General features: G+C 40.1%; 1 protein-coding gene across 1 annotated transcript in view; it reads right to left on the bottom strand.

Annotated features, from left to right (window-relative positions):
* The window catches only part of syn2b (synapsin IIb), a 111,620-nt gene extending 89,514 nt beyond the window's left edge, over nt 1-22,106 (bottom strand). Inside the window, exon 1 of the mRNA XM_042506385.2 lies at nt 21,099-22,106. Coding sequence (XP_042362319.1) covers nt 21,099-21,544 — 446 coding nt within the window. The 5' untranslated portion in view covers nt 21,545-22,106. The remainder of the gene's footprint in view (nt 1-21,098) is intronic.
* Between the last annotated feature and the right edge of the window lie 935 nt (nt 22,107-23,041).

The following is a 23,041-nucleotide window of genomic DNA, read 5'->3' as shown; positions in this document are numbered from 1 at the left end:
CTCAGTTTTGAGAGAGGAGCATGTTTTTGCGGATGCTGCAAAACTAATGGCAGACAGATACTGCTGCTGTGTTGTATGGCAGCATATATGTTTGGGTCTGCAGTTTCCTTGGTGCTTTATGTCCTCTTATTCGATGGCATGTGGCCTGCTGCAGAAAGTGACGGCACAACGCTGTGAAACCAAGGTCAAAGCTGTCTCATTATCTGAACCACTTCATCTTTCACAAAACACTTTATCTGATTAATATTACAGTGCATGAGTGGGCCCTGCAGGACCTCGCCTTTCAAACACTGACAAAGCTTATCATTTCATGCTTCTGATAACCGTGAGGTTTGGGTGCTATGAACGTATGCTGTGAGTCAACCTAAAGAGCTTTTATGGCATTATGGGAGTTAGTGATTTTGCATCAATATGATAAAGCACCTAAATCCGTATATAATTCACTGAATTACCTAAAAGCGTATTGTTAGTTCAGTAATCCAGCTTTGTAGAAAACTGCCACATTTATATACACAGTATATCCATGTAATAATCTTAAATCAAACTGTGGCAGAGGAGTTTATCTTCAGCACCCAACATCTCTAATATCAATAATTAAAAATTAAAGACAGATTTAAGAGGATAAAACATTCTTTCTCTTGTGTCTAACTGACAATGTACTAGATAATCACATGGATAATCTCCGCCGTCTCTGGAGTTTGTTATGAACTCGGCAAAACTGCATTTTTGTACTATGCATAATACACATGATAAACTTCAATTGAAAACTCTGTCTTATATCAGACATTCAAATGCCACATTCAACTTTTTTTCCCTAGATGAATGTAACTGTTTAAAATATATTAAATTTTCTATTGCCCCTCAGGTCCTACTAAATTGTGAATGCTGTTAATTAATTCTGTGTGTTTTTATGTGACTATAGGCCCTATCTTACACCCAGTGTGGCTGTCATTTTCTCAGCCAGCACCCATGTTGTGTAAAGTAGCAAATATACTTGCGCACATCTGTGCGCCCATGGGCGAGTAACTCCTGAAATAAGGTGTGGTTAGGTGCATTGTTCACACATTGCTGTATTAATGCAGCAGAAAAGGATTGAATCATAAGTCAAAAATAAAGTTATTAGCACAGTATTTTTCTGCTATTTAAAAGATGCATTATTCAAATGGAAAGGTGTGCCTACATTAGCAGGTTCACAATTAGTTTACATTTTACTTGTTACAAACACAGGGATGTGCAGATGGGTTGCAGTCCGGTGAAATAATACATTATTAATGTGGTAAATATTAATTACACTCTGAAATGCAGAGTGGCAGAGAGCAGAGCTGCAGAGCTGCTGTCTGACTCCCATTAACATCACACTACATGCTTTAGCAGCATGTGATGCTATGTAGCAGAGCTGGGGTGGCTCGCAGGCTTGCGGTGTCACACTGACAGCATTGTTGCTGCAGTGCTGCTATAACTACTGTATTTCCATACCTAGAAACCCATACTCCACTCATTTATGGAGCTGTGCAAGCCACTTTACTGCCAACAACAAGGTCATGCAGATATTTCAAAATAAAAAGCAGTGTGTTTGCTGAAGGAATTCTGTCTACAGAAACATTGTCAGAGTGCTTTTATTTTGAAACAGAAACAGGAAAGGCTGAGTTTAAGTGTAAATGTTTAAATTTCAGCTAAAAGCTAAAAGTTTGGTTCTGTTTTTTTTCTCTCTCAATATTATAACTACAATAGTGGACCACCTGGCTTTTAAGGCGAATGGGAGATGACACTCTGATCATGTTATGCTCCTAAATTACCTAATTAAGCAAATAAATAAAACCCCTTTGCCCCTTGAACCCTACTTTGCACCCAGATTATCTGCTGTTTAACTACCTAAAGTGAAGTTTGACACCCCCCAAATGCACTTGTGCCTTGCACCTTAGATTGTTTATATAGGGTCCCACGTGCGTACTATTATGCTGCCATTGTGGCCAGGTGGTAAAACAGAAAATATATGTTGAGATACTCCTTCGTCCTGTACATAAATAAATACTAAGCAAAGAAAATGTCTTGTATTGAATCCCACTTCTTGCTCTAAAACAAGGTACCACTTTCGGCTAATATGTGGGCAACACCAAGAGACAGTAGTGAGACGATGAGGCAGTGCCTCAGACGGGCTTTAAGCCTATCTGATCCTTTGATGGATTGGAGCCTGGAGATTTCAGGCCCATTATATGGCCTGAACTGAGACAGCAAGAGAAGCAGGAAGGGGAGAGAGCAACAGACACTGAGAGATAGATACCAGGGAGGAAAAAGCCTGGAGCTGTGTCTGATGCAGCTTCTTGTTATACACCATAAGTAGCTAATGGTTATGGATAGAAAACAGGAATCGTTGCTTCTGCTGAGCTCATTTTCCCCCCATCTTCTCTCTTTCATGTCTTTCTAACCAGCTTTCTCTGTCATTACACACACACACCCACACCCCAATACACACACGCACTTCTCCACAGTGTCTGGTTCACTCGAGACACCTCACCTCTCCCTCTCCGTAGTCTCTCAGTGGACTGATTATATATCTCACCATATGTTGACACAGGATATTTTTGCTATACATGATCCTATACCACATCACACCATATTGACGCCATACTGTTCATTTATTCATGTTATACAATATACTTTACCATATGACACCATATCACAGTATATTTGATGTTCTTTTCAATTCTATATTTTATTGCTGTACTATACTAAATATTAGTAATTGTTATACTTCACTATGCTACCTTTTTCAAAGTGTGTAGTTTAAAAGTTAAAGAGCGATATATATATAATATCTTTCACCATGTTATACTAGGTCTATATACTATACTATATGCTATGCTATGCTATGCTGTACTGTAATAAAACCAAAAAGTATGTATAGGTATGTATAAAGTAGTATATTTTTACTACTATACTACTATATATTTACTCAACTTAAAGTTACACCATATAGCATATCCCTTTCTGTATGATAATGTACCATATTATATTATATTATATTATATTAATTATATTATATTATATTATATTATATTATATTATATTATATTATATTATATTATATTATATTATATTTTATTATGTTATATGTGACATTGATCCTTGCATTATATTCTATAATATTAATACACACAAATACTGAGTACCATTACCTGGTGTACACTGTAAACAGAGACCTGTTGACACTGCTGCTCACACACCATTTTCACTGTATCAGCATCGAACTCACTCATTTTACTATCTCATTTATCTCTTTTGGCCAATGGGTTCCGCCTATTTTGCTTTCCACACAGACTGTTTATGTACCTGGAAAATGTGATGGTCAATGCCACTTCGACTACGAATAAAAACCAGAAAAGTTCCTGTACCAATGCTTGTTCTGTTGCTAACAGATTCTGCATACATGTGCAGCAATCTGTTTACAGAAATTACTCGTGTATAGTTTCTATTTTAGTTGACGTATCTCTTCTCTGGCTAGAGTCTGTTTTCACTCTGATTCTCCACATTATTCCTCACTTCCTCGATCTGTCAGATACCCCCCGATTCCCTGCTGACTTCCAAAACTAACAGTGTTTCACATCGACCCTCTCCTAATGGAGGACAAACAAAGACAGGCTGAACCTTCTCTTCCCTCAACTCGCAGAAAAAAAAGGATATACTGAGCAGACATGACTCTCCATCTAAACTCTGCTAGAGGGAATTCACAGAGCCTCAGAATTAATTTGGGAAGCCCTCAGCCCTGTGTTTAATCACACTGCAGACTTATACGCCATTAGATTGGTGCTTCGCTCTGTACAGTGCTCTGGGTACATACAGGGCTGGCTCGAGGGGAAAAACCCTCGCCCAGTCAGCTTATTGCATTGCACTTTTCCTGAGCTGATCAAATTAGGTGTACTTTCAGTACAATTAGAGTGAACTTAATGGCATGAGATGCACAACACAGGGAACACTGGGCAAGAACCACTCATACGAAGAGATTTCTTTGGTGGCACACAGAAGTTATTTAATGGAATTTGTGGCATTCACCAATTTTTTAAATATTTTATCAATTTTTAGTGGCATATTTCTCTCAACCTGACAGCTGCCTCACAGTCTTTTTGCAGGTCACTGTCCAGTATCACCTTCTGTTGTACCCGACAGCATAACATCACCTACTGTAGGCTATAATATTCTCTTGTTCTGTGTCTGTCATCTCCCTTGATCACCTCTGACCTGCATATCCAGGCTATGCAGATACCTGTACAGCAACGGAACAAAATTTGGGTATCTGACGATTTCTGATTTCAGTTTGTAGTCTGATTAGTTTTAATTTATCTGCATTCATATGCAGATCTCTGTTTTTAGAGATATGTCGTCTCTCAATTCTTACTCCATTCTCGTTGCTAGAGCTGCTATTCAGACTGTAAAGAAGGACCAGCTAAGAGAAAGTCCCGGTGTGGATAACTGTTATCCAGATATCCATTGGCTACGTGGAAACCTCAAAATATTGACTATTGACCCCAGAGGCCAAATCATTGTCAAATCCATGGTTGATGGGTTCAAAGATTGACTCTTTGGTGACAATTTTGTGAATGAAACTCCACACACACAGTGGAGCAGGTAGCCTTAGGGCATGGTCACGCATGAGCGAATGTAGTTGAGTGACCTTCTCTGGCTGAGGTGATATTTGCGTTGAAGACGGGCAGTGCTGGATGTGACGCACACAGAGATAGCTTGCTAACCAATGCTTGCTAGTTAATACCACAAATGTTGATGTTATTGTTACATTTTGTGTTGTTTTATATTCCACTGCCATAGCAGAATCTTCCATGGTGGGCGGGTTGTATTTTTCATAGCCAGTATTATACAACATTGGCTGGTAAGACACAGCAACAGTCAATGTCTCCTCCACACAACCTTCTTTGCCATTGGTTGAGGCTGTGAATCTGCTGGCCAAAGTTGAACTCCATGCAATGCGAAGATGCAAATTTACTTTGCCACCAGTTGTTTTATTCACCCCCTCTCTTGCACTGGATGAAAGTAAATGGGAGGCAAATATTCACCAGTTAATTACATGGCTGTGACCGTGCCCTTATATGGCATTTTGAGGGAGACGATTTTGTGAATGCTAAAATCTCACAAACTCCTCTTGAATAGGCGGCACGCATCAGGCTGCAACAGGCAATTTACAACAAGTGTTTCCAGTGGAAACAGATTGGAGAGTCCGACTTGGAAGACTTTTACGAGCAAATCTCACAGAAAACTGTATGAGAGGTTTAGAATAAGATTATGATGCCTACAAAATGTTAAGTGGTAACTACATACAGCAAACAGTCATGTTGGTATTATGGCAAATAGGTACTAAAGTCAAGCCCTGATTTCTGTGAGTCTCGGGAAAATGTGTAGCACCATGAGCACTTTTAATAGGCGGCAACTCTCCACTAATGACAACAACAATGCTGTGTGTCAGCCTCTAAAATAAAAAAACAGTCTAATTAGTTTCCATGGCAACTAGGACAGAAGAGATAGACCATGTGTGTCTCTGTTAGACTGGAGAGAAAAACTGAATTTTTGGAAGAAGTTATGAAAGCAGTGAAAAACCATTGTTGTCAAGTCACTTTTTAAAAAATGTGTTTTTATACGAATCTCTTGTGTTTGTGTGAGAAAAAAACGTACCCCAGCTGCTGAACACTCTGTCCCTCATGATTTGAGTTCAATTTGGTCAAATAACAGGACAAACAATGAGGTTAAATGTCCCCTCACTTGGAGCAGAACTGTCAAGATAACATCTTGTGCTGCGTGTGTGACGTCAGAGATGCTGTAATTTTGTGCAGGAAGTTGGTCAGAACTTGTGTGATTAATCAGACACTATAACCATGCCTATACGCCTGAGGGCAGTCATACAACAAGTCATCCATCTTATAAATCCCATTAGGTAGGAATATATAATTAACACGTCAATTATGTAATGATGGAGTGTTGTGAAGAGAGGATAGCTACAGCCCCAACGCACGCTTACTGCATAGTGATATGAGCTCTTCAAAAAATCAATATTCTAAAAAGTGTATTTTTCATTTGTTGGAAATGTTATTTAAAGGTTCCAAAAGTCAAATTTAAATATGTTTATAATAGTGCTGGGCATAGATTAATTTTTTTAATCTAGATTAATCTCACTGCAATCCTGTAGTTAATCTAGATTAAAATTATAGATTTGAATTTTGCCAAAGACATTCAAAATAATATCTATCTATCTAAATGATGAAAATGCATCACAAACTGCTTGAGAAAGCTGTTCTACTATAATATTTGGTAAAGAAAAATAATGTTCCATAAAATTTACTTTGGTGTTTTTTTTATTTTGTTAAACACAGACATTTAGGAACACAGGTTCTGTCTCCATGTGGAAAAAGCTTTTTCCTGCTAACTGGAATGAACAGCAGAGGGCGCAGCCTCTGATAACATGACCCTAATTGAACTGTGGGCCTACATTAGAGGTCATGAAGAAGACCATTAACAGTCAGTAGCTTTGTGACACGGCTTGAGCCAATCACTCCGGTCACTCAGGCAGACCAGCTTCTGCCTTGTTCACGCCCCCTCCGCGTAATTCGACCAGGTATACATCCGCGCTTAAACAACAAAGTGAAATTGGTGCCTTGCTCACTGTGTAGACCCAACTTAGTGAATAGTTTATCGCGCGATAATTTCCTTATCGCGCGATAAGAATCCCGCGTTAACGCAGCACGTTAACGCCGTTAACGGCCCAGCACTAGTTTATAAACAATACAGCAAGTATTGGTCCTATAAATAAATAACAATAACATTAGAAATATTGTTATTATCAAAATCCTCAATCCACAAAAAAGGGAACACAGTCCATCTTTAAGAAACTGAGCCTTTAAATGAGCTGTAAGGACCTCTGTGAAGTTGTGTTGTCACAAATATACTATATAAAGGTAGAAACTGCCCCAACAGTGTTGTTAACAGTCATTCCAGGTTGAAACAATGGTGCAAGGACATAGAGAGATAGATGTATTAAGAGCTCTGGATACGGCACTAAACGCTGGGTCCCGTTCATTCCTATGAGAGCTGCTCAGTGGCGCATGAAAAGCCAAAATAGTTCATATGCCACATAATGAAATACAGGGCATCGTGTAAAAAATTGGCTTCTAAAGCTCAGCGCACATCCTTGGGGCCTGGGAGAGCACAGATGAGGAAGACCCGGAAACGGTGACCAGTCAAAGCAGACTTGGCTTTTTCAGGCGGGAGACTTAAAGAGCCAGGCGTTAAAACTGAGCAAATACGTGTACATTCAGGCTGACAGTATAAGAAAAATAAAGTGTTTTTTGAAATTAAAACATGTAAACATGTTCTAGTAGAGACCTCAAATAGAAGTATGAACCTGAAAATTAGCATAATATGGGACCTTTAATTACAGTAGCTCTCTCTGGTAGTTTGGCGGCTTAACCTTTAACAAGAATAAACATTCTTTTACACAAAACACCTATAGTATGTGGTGTAAAAATTACATTGTATTTAATAGCTGGCTACTTTGCTCAGCTGTAATTAAGTGTCAAGAAATTAGTTAAATAATTGTGTTTACATAATAGCTCTCTTTCCTCTGCTGGTGATATTATCACAGTAAGTGCCAACATTGCTCTCTGCTCACAGAAACACAGACTCATTCTTCTTATTCAGAAGCAAAAGGAAAGTGAGTAAAATGCATACTTGAGTCAGACTCTAGCTAAAGGATTTTTATTATGAGACATTATAAGTGTAATCACATCAGGCAGTTAATATGTACAGTAATAAAATATAACAGAAGTGCTTAAGCGAGATGTGAACAAAGAGTTGTAGATCTTGCTAACTTAACCACCGCTGCAGTTACAATTCATAGCTAGCTGGTCAATTTTTGTATTAAGAATTGAGCAGACACTTTCCTCTTGTTAAAAGAAAATTTTCAGCAGGAGCAGAAGAACACGTTCAAGGCTGCCCTTTCTGTAAGCACCTGCATTTTAGTTCCTGATTTATAGATCCCCTACTGTCCTCTGTAGCCACAGCCTGTTAAATATTGAGATGTAATTTTGCACTTCTTCCTGCATTGTAACAACTAGCCTAATAAAAATAATTGACAAAACAATCGTAACACAAGGACTTTTCTGGGGGCTTTCAGCTGTATTACACGGTCATGAGGTCATGAGGAGGTGGAGGTCACTCTGTTGTCATGGAGATGGAGATATTCTGCTGCTGGTTTCAGCTGGGTGTTCTGTTGCCAGTAGCAACCCCTATTGACTAACTTCTAACTAGCGACAGGCATCTTTTACCTTCTCCCCTGAAGCTGTTGTTGGAGCGTCATCTGTAAGCTCTCTTTTATTACAGCTGGTTTGTGATTGTTTACTTGTGATTTAAAAGAATTCAGTTTTTTTCTATAATCAGTTTACTACTAAACAGAAAGTATCTATACTAGCTGTTTGAAGCTTATGTGTTCCTAATGCGACTTTTTAAGTAACCATTGAAATATTCTTGGATTGGTATCAGCATTTTACTCATTTTACTTTTGCTCTTGTGGACTTAAGCATGCATTATGTAATTTCCGCTGCTATGGGTCTCTTAATCACAACAATACCAAAAGACAGAGTTTGATCACGTGAGGGCTCATGGCAGTTGACATAACACAGGCAAAAATCATGCATATAAGTTAATGTATTAATGTTTTATTCATGTTATGTTTATTACATAATTTTATTCTCATGAAATAGCCTCACAAATACTCTCAAATTACTCTTTAAATCATCAGTCAGAATGATGATTGATGATAATCAGACTTTGTGCAATAAATAGTCTCACATAGCCGTATTGTTTTCTTTCCATTCACATTAGTCATAAGTCAGTAGAGTTCTTTAAAAATGCTTCAATAACATAACAAATCATGTCTGTATATATAATTTGAGTTTTTTCAAGGCTAACTACATTTGTTCATACTTGATCTTGTATTTTGTATTTCATATTTCATGATCATGTGAAAATGAGATGGGAGACAATTAATTTTTAGTGTGTGAATGTAAAATTTTGATGATGTATTTGTGATATTTATTTCTCACACAGAGAAGCTAATTCTAAACTGCAAACATTTTTTGTGATCACGTTAATGCTTCTTTTCTACCATATGTTTTCATGATTATTGAGGAGGATTATCTGTTGCCATAGCAACAGTGGACAATTTCACCAGAGGTTGTGATGCTGATTGGTCTCTTTTATGGCCCTCTTAGGGTATCTGTGAGCCTCATGCATAGTAACGGCTTTATCACCAGGATACTAGACTCAAAAACAACACCTGACACACAGACAAAACAGCAATGCATCAACACAATTCCTGTTTCTTTGTATTACTGTGCAAACCACTGTTTACAGATGACCTTTTCAATGTGTTTTTAGTTGCAAACAGCAGAAAGTAAAGATCAGTCTGATGGTTCAGTCAGTCCATTGTAGCATCTATGATACAGACTGCCTCATCATTTCTAGTTTATCTTGGTTGATAAAGTTGAAGCTTCTTATTATAAAAGCCATGACTTCTACTGAACTCTAGTTTGCTTGGGTCTTCTTCTAAGACTGAACTATAGATTTAATAGAAGCATCTTGTATTATGACAGACTGAAAAGCGTTTGTGTAGCAGCTCTAAAAGATTCATCTGCACTAGTCTGCTGGTTAGTGCCTCCTCATCCTGAAGAGGCTATTTAATAGAAGAGGACTGAAGAGGTCTGTTTGTACAGTGCCCACAGACAATAATCAGACTAAAGGTCAAACTGCAACATCAGATTTACATTAAAAAAAAAAAACACTTTTGCATGATTAGTGATCGGTAATGTGCATCAAATGCACTCTGAGGTGCACCCCTTTTGTATATTAACTCTGCAAAATATTGAATTTGCAGCGAGTCAGTGTAGTATGATATCCTTGGATAAATATTTTGCCTGGCAGCTGTCTTAAATAGTTATATGGTAAGTAAATAAGTGCTGTCACAGTATCTGCCTCACTTGTGTATATTGCTGCTCATTCTGCCATTCATCCAGCCCATTTTTGTTCACTCCTTGTCAGTTTATCGTTGTTGCTTTGTTGCCTTGTTTCATGCCTCTGTGTTTGAGCCTCTGTTATCTTAATATTTACATGGACCTTAAGGCTACCTCTTGGCCTCAGTAGCTACCTGTATAGAACTGCCTGTAAGCCATGTCATCAATAAATCACTGAATTCATCCTGCAGCCTCCACGGTCTGCATTTGGCAGACCTTGGCATTGCCCTGCATAACCAGCTGCCAGAACTACAACAAATACATTTTATTCACTTATTCTTGCCAAGGCTTATACTTTTTGAGATGTTCTTGTACTTGAATTCACCTGTAATGTTTTGACAAAAGATTGCTTAACTAAACCAGATGTTTCTATTACCAAATTAAATCTGTAAAAGGATCTATAATATAGGTAAACTATTTTTTGGCGATCAACATTATATAAGCTTCCATTTAGACACATGTGTAAAGCATGCACATTACAAAATGTTAAGCGAGATATTACCTATTGAAATAAATAAAAAGAAGAAAACAATCCTGGCAAACAACACCACAAAATAACATTAGCATTGTATGGTATAATGAGTTTATTAATGCCTGCTTAGCCTAAATTTACAACTGTTACAAATGAACAACAGTTTACAGTTTTACTGTATTTTTGAGTAGAACTTCATTGTTTTATTTATATTGCAAATTTCCAAATTACAATATATAGCAAATTTACAGATTGCAACAAGCTAAAACTTCTTCTAGCTAGAATTCCTTGAGTGTTGATTGTTGCAGATCTTTTTATCTTTTTATCCGGATCCAAATTATCCCCAGAGGTCTCTTCCTCTCCAAATCAAACAGACCAGGTGATTGAAACTGTTATAAACACTGAATAAAAATGTTTCGCTACATCACTACATCTCTGATGTTGTTTGGCATCGGGAAGCTTGCCCACCAAATGCTTTTGTGTGCTAACGCCTTTTCTTTGCGAGTCAATGTGTGCTGACCTTTTTCTAATTCAGACATTCAGGAGGTTTTTACCGTGAGCCAATTATCCACAGTGGTCTCCTTCTTTCCAAAACAAACACATCCGGTGATTGCAACTGGTAACACAGAAAAAAGTAGCTTCACATTACAAATCATGTATTGCTGGTGTTGTTTGGCATGCTGTTGTAGGTGGCTTGTCCAAAACATGCTAATGTATAGTCATCTTTTTTCTCAGATGACTTAAGATCCAGATGTTTCAAGTGGTTTTCACCGGAAGCCGAATTAGGTCTCTCCCTCTCCAAAAAAAATGGACCTGTTGTTTTAAACCGCTAGAAACGCTGAATTAAGCAGTTTCTACAGTGGTGGATGTGAAAACGTTAATAGCCCTATAGCCCTATCTAGAACCAGTGTTTGGTTTGTCCACTCTGGGCTACTGTAGAAACATGGCGTTGCATCATGGCGATCTCCATAAACAAGACTGTGCTCCCTGTAGATGTAAACGGCTCTTTCTGAAGTTACAAAAACACAACAGTTCCTATTTTCAGGTGATTATACACTAAAGAAAATAGAATTATTGCACCTTTAAAATATTTTCAAACAGCTTCTTGTTAGCTTTGTTTTGGCAACATTCACTTCACCATTCATTCAGACTATAATGTTAATGCTGCCTGCGGCTTCTCGGTTAGATTATATTATTTTGGAATAAAACCACTCGAGCTGTTTGGCTCTTTCTAGTTTAACAGTCGAGGTGTAAATTTATGGAGATGGTAGGCTACAGGCAGTAAGTGCTGTGCTTATCTAATTATCTTTACAAAATGTCTGCCACAGTGGAGAATAGGCAATGACAAAAACAGCACAGTCATGAAAAAGTAAAGGGACACAGACTGTTTACACAGAGTGGATATTTTACTTCCTGTGACATTTAAATTAGCCAAAAGGCTAACTGCTTTCCTTGACATATCTGCATATGGGTGATCTTTAGCCCCAACAAGCCACAGGAGTAAAAGCTCTTCTTAAAGCTGGTTATTAGTCACTTGGTATTGACACAGCCAGTGCCACTAATCTGCATTCACTAATAGTCTGGTCTCCTGGGAGCGAGCACAAGCCTTCTGTTTATCTAGGTACTCCTCACAGAGACAGTATGGAATACATAAACATATTAATTAAAATGCTAATCGTTAAAGCTGCATAATAAAACCAGAGCACAGTTCTACCATTCAGTAAAATATGAGAGTTCAAAGACTCTCAAGAATTCTCAATAAATTTTGACACCTAAGGGCTGTGTGTTTCTGAGATGCCCACCAAAAACAGTCTGTTTAAAATGAACAAATCCTCCAAACTAAACAGCATATATTGTTTTTCAGTGCAAAACAGCTTACATAATGGTTTTCTGATCAGACACTCAGTGCCTTACAAAACCGTTGCAAAACAAATTACAAAAATGTCAGAATAATTATACACATGACCACTTTCTGATCTGCCAGTTTGTTAAGGCACAATACTACTTGTTTAAGGCTAGGAGAAACATCTTATCTTGATAACCAAAGGTTAAGGTTCGGGATAGATTGGGCCATGTTTATTTGTGCTGCGCTAATAAATAATCTGTGAATTCAATTAATCTTTCAGTGCATAAAAAGTCCATAAATAGTGAAAAATTTCCATTCTAGTGCCTAGATGAGTGAGATGTAACTCGCACTCCTGTGAGAGACCTTTCTTATGCTAAGTTCACGCTACACAACTTTTCAGATCGCTGTATTGTTCGCACTACACAACTTGCTGTCTTGTAGTCGTTAGTCTGTTGTTTTCACACTACATGACTGACTGGTGACAGGGGGTCACACACTGCGAGATCTTTCACCAGGAGAAATCTGTGATGACTATGTCTGGTCTACAAACTATGTTTCGTCACGAAAACACACAAGAAGTGACAGGATAAATGAAGTAATACAATGTGCAAGACAGGACTTTGTGTTTCAGTGACATGAGTGTACAAAAAAAAGCCTGTTTTCACATCTTTACTTTTTTTGCCTTTTTTCCTTTACATGCTACAACAACTTTGGTTTGCAGTGTTGCAAATTCAACACATTCACTATAGTTTTGATTGTCACAGGCAACCCCTCCCTTAGGGTTCCCCACAACCTCTATCTTGGACTCTCATCAGCTCCTTTACGCTGCCTATTCAAGGTCGTAATGTCGTGCCATTATTTTACCTTGCTGTTCTTTATGAAAGGTACAATCGCAGAGAGGGGGGACAGAGTTGTCTTGGCAGAGGAGGTGGGAACAGCACTTGTGTAAAAGGGACAGTCGGCAGGACGGGACCAAAGACAGGGACAGGTGTGACATTTTGATGATGTGTTATGTGTGCGAACTGTGAGATGCAAAAAGTAGTTGTTAGCAGTTAGGCAGCAGCACGTCATAAACAAGTTTCATCACAGAAGTACCTTCTTTAACCTTTGATCATTAACCTTGTAAAGCCATCATGTCTTATTTTGAAAGCTTTAAGGTTACAAATTTTACCTTGGAGTTGTATCTGTGTCGTCCCTTGGGCTGAAAATGCCAAAGGTCTTGTTACAGCTGAGATGAACAAGACAACAAGAGGTCGAAACCAAGAGGACCTTATAAAGTCAACATGACATTGCCACCGACTGTAATAAGGTCAGCGCTGAGCCTGTGTGTGTGTGTGTGTGTGTGTGTGTGTGTGTGTGTGTGTGTGTGTGTGTGTGTGTGTGTGTTTGTGTGTGTGTGTACAAGTAGCTGTGAACCATAATGGCACCAATAATTCCTAATAATGGGAATAAAGTCCAAACTACATCCAACAGAAATTACAAGCACCTTTGAAAACAAAGTGCTCTGTTGGTGGTTATATTGTATGTACTGCGCTGTATGTAGGTGTGTTGTGAGAAAGTGTATTTAGAGTCAATATTTCTAGCAAATAACCTTTAACAATGAACTGCTTTATTCCCAAATCACAGTTTTATAGTAAACTTAGTCAGAAGAGATGAGCAACAGCATACCACCAAATATGCTGAATTCTGTGTGAAAACACTTTTCCCTGTCGTGTATAATTAGATGCAAGAAAATAGAAACACAGCATGCAGGTGCTTGTAAATTTGTGAGTGTGTGTGTGTGTGTGTGTGAGAGAGAGAGAGAGAGAGAGAGAGAGAGAGAAAGAGAGAGAGAGAGAGCGAGAGTGATGTTGATGGAAGTATACGCAGCTCCACCTCACCACCTGCTCTCTCTGTGTACTCCTGTCTCTGCTGCTGATGGAGAAAATTACTAAGACTTTTTTTAGACCTATGCATGAATGCAAGCGCAGTGAGATACACAAAATTAAAAGAGACCTATTATGTTCATTTTCAGGTTCATTCTTGGGTTTTGGGTTTGTACTAGAACATGTTGTTTACATGCTTTAATGTTCAAAAACACTATTTTGCTTATAGCGTCTGTGCTGGAACACCTTCTGTCTATGCCTGTTTACACCTGGTATTAAAATGTGTATTGGGTGACCCAATCACAAGTGAACAGCGCTGAATACAAGTGAAAACAACCACAAGAACACATTGTGATGCGATTACTCACACCATTTTCCCAGGTGGTCTAGAACGCATTTGATCCCACATGATCACACGTGGTTTGTAGTGTAAACGCTAGTGTGTCCTGATGCGTCCCCGACACAGACTACAGAATTAATGAGGGAAGTGGTGGTTGTTTTGGTGACCATGATAACGCTCTTGCCCATTTTATGATGAGCTGGAGTCAGTGTTGGGTGACTGTCCATTGTTTTGTCCTATGGAAAGAGATGTGCTGAATTCTACTGCCTGCAATATCTCCAGTTGTACCAACACAAGAGCTAACTTGACAAGCAAGCATCTAGCTAGTGTGGATGTAATAACCATGCGCGGAGCCCTTTGACTTTCTGGTGTAAGTGACATAGCCACTGATGAAATCTGAACACAAGTGATCATCTGGAAATGCATGATAGACACAGGTGAGAATGTGTCTTGGCTGTGCACTTGTGTTGAAATCACTAAAATGCATGTTATACCAAGTATAAACAGGCTCTCTGAGAGTGTCTGTCTCTTTAATTGCTCTTCCCCAAAAATCCCTGCTGTAATTAGTCGGTAATTCTGGCTTTTCATATCTCTGCACTGGCACTGCAAGCTGGTAATGGCTGAATTTGAGAATAGCAGCACTTTCTATTCTGAAAAATCACTAATAAAAGCTTCAAAGGAAAATCGTCACGTTCAGACATGTTACAGCAGGAATATTATATCAGCAACCAAGATTACATGGCTCCCTGCTGTTAGCATGTAGCTACATGTAGCAGTGTGCAAGCTTTCATGTCCAGACTTGTAGTAGCTAGCAGGGGACAAATGACCATATAAAGAAAATCCATCATGATCTCACGTCATCTTGTGTCAAAGGTAGAGAAAACAGTTGGAAACAGGAGTACTTTCACCAACATTTAACAACGATTATCAAAATCTACGCTTGCTCTATGCTTGCTTGCTCACTTGTCTTCCTCAGTGTTAATTAATTTATTGTAAGTCAAATGAACGTACCTTAACTGAGTTGATGATCGCTGCCACATTTTGCAAATTTTTACAACCTGTCAAGCATCTGACCACAAATCTAACACAAAAATACTCTACAGTACAACAACAATTTAAAATGCACGAAGACCAAACCTAACTAAGCTCAACATAACTTCAGTGCCTGACGATAAAGTGTGTGTCGCTGTTAGCTAGCTAGCAAGCTAACATCGTCATCGTTTGCGATAAATTATTACAGACTTAACCCAATAAACAAACTGATGGCTTATACTGACAACTGTATAGTGGCAGTGGAAAAATACACATGTATGTTTGTACAAGGCTTTTGTGTTTACAGCGGCAGTCGGTCAACATGTCATCAGTCTGAAGCGTGTTTACGGTTCTGCCCCTTGTGCTATGTTGTCGAAATGGCAACCATTAAGGGTGAGAAGTGTCAAACGTTTCACTCCCAACTTCTCAGTTATTTTGCACCATCTGGGTACTTGTAGTGTGCTGCATTTTGCCATATTTTCCAGTGTGAATGCACTTTATATGCACTCAAAATAGAAAGTATGAGTACAAAACTATGCAGTTCAAAGTGAGAGTATTACAAACGGTCTGAAGCGTGAGGTTTTTGCTCTCTTTTACCTGCTAGGCTCATTATTTTTAACTTTGGCCACGTTTACTATGAACATAGGACATTGTGACAGTACATATATGACAGAAAATAAGGAAAAGCATGATAGGTCCCCACTGATGCTCAGTAACGTTCTTGTTTAAATTCAATGCAGGTTGTTATCACACTAAAAAATGTGAGAGAGTCCATAAAAACAGCACGTTTCTACTGTGCGACCACAGGAATCAAAATAAGCCCATCAGAAACATGGTGTATTTTTTCCTCTTATTTTTTAGTTTTTATGCTTCCTAGTCAGTTTGCGAGGAAACGGCGCACTAGGAATAGCTGATTAAAAGAACGTTTACACCCCCCGCTGCTTCTGTGAGGTTATTTCAAATGTTTTTACTTGTTGGCTGATCAGTTTGCTCTCAAATACCAACCAGTTTAATCTCGAGCTCTAACTGCAGGGCAGTTGGGTGACATTCACCATCAACCTCTGATCGTCGGCGAACTGTGCGTCAACGGGCAGTCAAATCACCAAAACCCCCGGTATGAGTCATGTGTGAAAGGCAACAGTCTAAAATAATCTCCTCTGATGGGTACTTATGCAATATAGGTGATAAATATGCTCACTGTTACTCAGGCACAAACTGCAGAGTAAAAACTCAATAGATGAACATAGAGATAAAGAAAAGCAGAGCATAAAGAGTCGGAGAGAGAGATGCACAGAGATATAGAGAGCAAAGGAAAGAGAGCAGATGTGGCCTTTGGGCTGAAACTGCTGAATCACCACGTCTCTTCTCATTACTTCATCACATCAGGAACCCGGAGCACTTTCTCTGGAGCCACACACACACACACACACACAGACACTGTCATGATAAAAGGCAGGCAGAGAGAAGCAAGGAGAAAAGAGGCGGAGAAAACCACACAGAGAGAAGGGGTGAGACAAACAGGAAAGAGCATCACATAGACAACCAATAAAGGGAGATTCCCAGATCTTCTTCTGTCCTCCTTAATCCTCCTCTCACTACCAATATCACCTTGAAAGGCCCTGGAGGACACAGTCTCTTCCCTCTGACCACCTCTTTGGCTCCAGTCTGTTACATAAGGACTACATGAGGCCACACATGCGCACGCATTTTGAATTGCCTCCAAAATGCATTCACTCTTTCATCTCGCTGCTTTATTGCCGGAGTCCCATTGTGGTCTTTTTTTGTGGCACAGTCGGAGTAGGCCATTATAGCGGTACAGTCAATATCTCAGAGCGAAGAGAATGAGAGAAAGTCATGACACCTGTAGTTGCTTATGTAACTGCCTACTAGTGCTTTAAAAGGGATGCCAGAGTTTTTTAGAGTTGTGGCACGTTTTTGACTGCATGTCTAGTTTCCATGTCTATTTCAAAAAGCAAAGTTTAGATGGGTTTAGAGAGGGAAGTTCAATTAAGGGAAAGGGAGTAGTGTAATTTCAGGAAAATGTAAATGAAGGGACTAAAAAAAAAGACAAACAGCAAGAGACAATAAAAGCTTCAATACTTCTTACTATCATCTGCTTCAAACACATCAACAAAACTACTGTGAGGAATATGTAATATGGTGTTTTAGTTAATTGTAATTGACAGGTTGAAATGAGCATTATTAATTGCTTGTCCTTCCTTTTTAGCCTTCAAATCAATCCGTTGATCAGACATTGCTTGTCATTCATCAGTGTGGGTGTAAAATGGCCCTGTTTGTACTGATTCTTAGATGACAAGTGGTCTGGTGCTCAGCAGTTTATTATGGTAAGATGAATTGATTGATTCATAGAAACTTCTTATGTACAAAATGTGCTTCAGCCTGGTTCCACTTCCAGGGCATTATAAAATGCTTGGTCAGTGGCCCTCCGTGTCAAAAACAGAAGCTCAATGGACCCTTTAGCGTCTATATGAGACGCAGCTGGCTTTTAATCAACTCTAACGTAAACCCGTTCACATCATTGTGAGACGTTCGGAACAACAGACGAGGTATAAAGAGAGAAAAAGATTGCGGTGAGTGGGTCCACCCAGCAGTGGCGCTTCCAGCACATTTGGTGTCCTTGTCAAGCTTCCCCACTGGCTTTAGGCTGATACTATCCATCAAAAACTTAAAAATTATTTTTGTGTCAATGTCAAAAGAAAAGTCTGTCCTCTCATTTCTGACTAACAGAGTATAGCCTCCGTGTGAGCGACATACAAAATCTTTACAGAGAAGGGCTTTCTGTTTTCTAAGATATATTACTGAGAGTCTCGGGCCCCGCTCTTTGCTGAGTGGAAAATCAATAACATTTAGCAGAAGGCCTCTGTGGCCAAGATGCTTTAAGGGAAGCTCTGTCTGCAAGTGCCCCCCCCCCCAAAGAATCAACATTAATATTTATGTTGAGCTCTCTGGATGAAATATTGTTTACAAACAAAATGGGAGGACTTCAGGAAATAATGCCAGTGAAGTTGCAAATTCATTGCATTACATTTCTTAAATGATAAATCACATTACTCACTTGGCATGCTTATTCTGCAACAAACTAGAGTTTGTATTAAGAATTAATAAACTTTTCTGGTAAGGACGAGGACAAAGATTTGGCAGAAAAACACCCAAACATGTATTTCTACACTGGCTACATCTCGACATTGTGTTTTACAGCATTTACCCAGCACACATGAATTAGCAATCACTGCAGACTCTCTTAATACCTGCAGTGTATCTATGCTCCGTACGCGTTTCACAATGAGAGTAATCATTGTCTCCTCTTTGTAAAACAACAGTTCATCATGTAAGTCAAACTACATCATTTGCGGTGGTTACAAATCACTTTGAATGACTGTCATAGGCCACAAAAGACTTTAGCAACACAGGCTGCAGTGATTTTAGAAGGCAACAATGTGGTTGTAGAAGGCAGCTGCTGTGTCGGAATAAACTCATAAGTGTTTATTTGTTTTCTATGTACAGGAGCTGGCACTTGTTCATGTCTTCAGCAGGTGCAAGGAGGTAGTAAACACAAACCTGTCTAAATCTATTTCCATTTAGATTTTATAGTTTACAGTCTGAAGACTCAGAGTCTGAAAAAGCATTATGTGTCCACATATATATGCAAAAAGCAGCATGCATTCAACAGTGTCTGACATTCAAACCTCACTTCATCATGAAGGTGGCAGCCATCCAATCATAAGCCACTATAAAACACTCACAGGGAGAGATGCAGGATTACCACAATGTGGAGCTGCCCATCACATTCAGAGAGTACAGTGTGGTGGAACCTCAGCACTGATGCATGTATCCACACATGCATAATGCACCGCTATAGAGATAATCCTGCGCTGGAGATAAAGTCTGCTGCACTAAACACTGAAAAACATTCTGTCTTTTTTATGTATCAGTGTCTGTAACTCAGATGTTACTTTATCAGTGTTACATGCTACCACTTTGTTTCAAAGCAAATGCCAGTAATACAGATAGGAGTATAGAAAGAAAGTAATTTGCCATTGGAACACTAAAGAGAATGGATTTTGTGCCAAAATCGGGTAATAGGACATTGCATTTTCAAGCTGCATTTGCATTTTACATTTTGCAGACACTTAAATCTCCATTTCAGACACCTTCAATGACAAAATCCCAAGAGGAATGCATTCAGATTCTCTCTGGGCAACAGAGCATGTTTAATTATATTTGTCAAGGATTTATTGTACTGGAAATGGAAATGACTTTTTTTAAAATCTATATGCTACTATCAAAATGCATTTTCAAAAGCAAAAATATCCATGTAGGTGTGGACTAGGCCTTACTCAAAAGCTGGAGCTTTTGACCAGATCATACAGTCTTCCTCTACGGATGGAGTCTCCAGATGTTCAAACTTTAATGATTTGGAGCCCTTTCGAAGCTTAATTGACACTTTATTCTTGACCTTGGAAAGAGTTAAATATTTAACTCAAGGTCCACTTACTTGCTTGTATTGCTATGCTTTTGTCCATATCACATCAGTTTTTGTCCGTAACAGTAAACACACTTAGTTTTATGTGGGATCCACAATGATTACCACAACACTCCAGAACGTCCATTAAATTGAAAAGGTCAAAAGTGTCGCCACTTTGTCACACAGTGGCCAATACAGGGCTGACAAGATGAAACCACAGCGAGATAATGACAGCAATGAACAGCTGTAAAATCCATCATCACCATCCATACAGAAAAACCTTTATAGCCTGAAAATATGATTCTGCAGAAACAGAAAGCAGCAAGTGGGATAGCGAACATTATTACAGTCCCGAGGGTTTACATTTCACTTGTGTTTGTGATGTTTTATTCAGAGCTACATGCCCGTTTATGACAGTGTATAATGTATGAGTTCATAGCATAAAGATAATATCCTGGTAGCCAACTTGTGCAGTCAAGGGATGGAAACACTTACTCATAGCTCTCAAACACACAGATATTAGCATAAGCATGCGCGCACATGGCATCATAAAGGTTCACATAAACACAAAAACAGAGGCAGGTGACAGCACTGGGTGGTGGGTTGTGTGAATCCAAACCCCAGAGAAAAGGCTGTCTGTTTAGATTAATAGAGCTGTTGCTATTTTGGGAACAGCTTTAGTTAGAGAAGAGAAAACATTTAAATACAAAGACAGAAGACAAACAAAAAGGGTTTAAGGATTAATTTCAGGATTTGAGTCAGATTAAAATCAATCGTGATTACACATGTCAGTCCGCCAATGCACCCACACTTAAGTTTTCAAATTGGCAGTAAATCATGATCCCTCTGGCTGACTGAAACTCAAATATTTTTCACACCGAATCTGAAGAACGTCCCAAAAAAAATCAGAAACAGCTTGCCTACTAACACAACCACCCAACTTCCCATCAGTCATTTGGCCAACACTCAACCCATCATTATGCATCTTACCACTCATGCTGGGGCTCATCAATGACCAACAGGATCTTGAACTTCTTGGAAAGTGAGGGAGACGGAGCTGATTGCTCCACAAACCCGGCGGCGGACGCAGCCGTCTGTTTGACCACGTTGGTGATGGAGCTGAAGGAGCTGAAGAAGCCCGAGGAACCGCCAGAAGAGGAGGAGGACTGGGCCTGCTGAGGCTGCTGAGCCGGCTGGTTCAGACGCCGCTCCTGTGCCGCGGGGGAGCTGGCGGGAGCCTGGGCCGGTGCTGGAGCTTTGGTCGGAGACAGGGCAGGAGCGGACGCCGTTGCTGGGGGTGCACCTTGCTGGGAAGGCGAGGTGGCGGTGGGGGGAGGAGGAGCAGGTGGGTCAGGCCTCTGGAGGTCTGTCATGTAGCCGTTGGGCAGGTTGGACATGAAGCTGCTGTCAGAGAGACGGCGTCGGAGGAAGTTCATGATTGCGGTCGAAAGGTTGGTCGGTTAGTTGCTCTCCAAGTATTTTTCTTTTTGAATGGAGTGAAAGCAGAGGTGGTCACAGAGAGACACACTGATCAGAGGTTAGATGAATGACAGAGGGCAAATCAGTCCGAATGATCGACGGGTGCGTGACGGAGAGCTACTTCTGAGTTGGAGGAATGGAGAGAAGGAAGGAAGGAAAAGGATGTATGAAGCAATGGATACAGCTCTGGTCCAGTCTTCAAGAGACCGCTCTCCAAAGCGCAGCTTAGCCAGCAAAACAGCGTGCGTGCATGTGATGTTCCTCCTCCTGAGCCTCACGCCTCCTCACAAATGCGTTTGTGTGACGCGTGAGAGAGTGTGTGTCCAAGAGAGAGAGGTGTGGTGTCGCCCCCTTCGGTGAGGTGCAGGTGCTCTCCCCCCTCTGCTCTGCCGTCCTGCCTCCTGAGCTGCTGTGAGCTGAATGCGCTCAAGAGATGCTGCTCTCTCTGCTTATCTCCCCCCTTTCACTCTGCCCTTTCGCTCTCGCTCGCTCGCTCACTCCCTTGCTCGGCACGCTCACTGGCAGTCCCCCCTTCCCCCGCCCTTCGCCTCCTCCTCTCTCCTGTCATCATCCTCCTACATCACAGGCTACGTGTGCTTGTGTCGTGCTGCAGCCTTGTAGCGCTGCGTGCCGTGTGCAGCCACTAGAAGGGGTTTCCTGCGAGCGCGCATAAGGTGGAGTTCAGGGATGGAAACACCATCCACCCTGCTCTGCAAGCTCCACCTCCTTCTTCTTCTTCTGCCATCCTTCCATCCATCTTTCCAACCTCATTCTCAACCTGTCTTCCCTTCATCCCGCCACTGTGGGCTCATGTATGTGACCGTGCCGACACATTTTCTAGTGGATTCATTCTCGTAGAGCTGGAAAAATCCCCCCACCCCCATCTACCCTCTGAGAGTACGCTTATACCAATACTTAGCCATTAAAAGCGTGTGGCATAGTGGAGGGCACGGTTTATTTGTAATTCAAACTGCTCTGGGTAGAGAACAGCAGGGAAACAGAGAAAGGACGAGAGGCGAAGGACAGAGATTCATTGCTCTCTCATGGTTTCTATTGACTGATTTAATCAGTCAAATGATTCCCTCTAGTGAAACGTGTTGCTCCTCACTAATGTGTGCTGTTGTGCAGCCTAAGGAAGCAGCACATGGTGATGGTGGTGTTCACTCAAGCAATGCAAGGAGACTGCATACTGATATGTATGACTTTAGATGCACCTCTTTTGATCTCTGTAATAGGATCATTAATATTGCAGTAGGATTTTCTCAGTGTTTTTGTCTAAAGGGATAGTTCAACACAAATGAATGATACATGTTTTTTTTCTTTTACCTGTAGTGCCGTTTATCAATCTAGATTGTTTTGGTGTGAGGTGTTGAGTGTTTGGAGATATGGGCCTTAGAGATGACCGCCTTCTTTCCAATATAATTGAACCACATGGCGCAGTGGCTTGTGTTGCT

The sequence above is a fragment of the Plectropomus leopardus genome, chromosome 2 (genome assembly GCF_026936395.1).
Source record: "Plectropomus leopardus strain MGB_pleo_1.0 chromosome 2, ASM2693639v1, whole genome shotgun sequence".
Taxonomy (NCBI): Eukaryota; Metazoa; Chordata; class Actinopteri; order Perciformes; family Serranidae; genus Plectropomus; species Plectropomus leopardus.
This window is presented reverse-complemented; position numbering and strand designations above follow the sequence as displayed.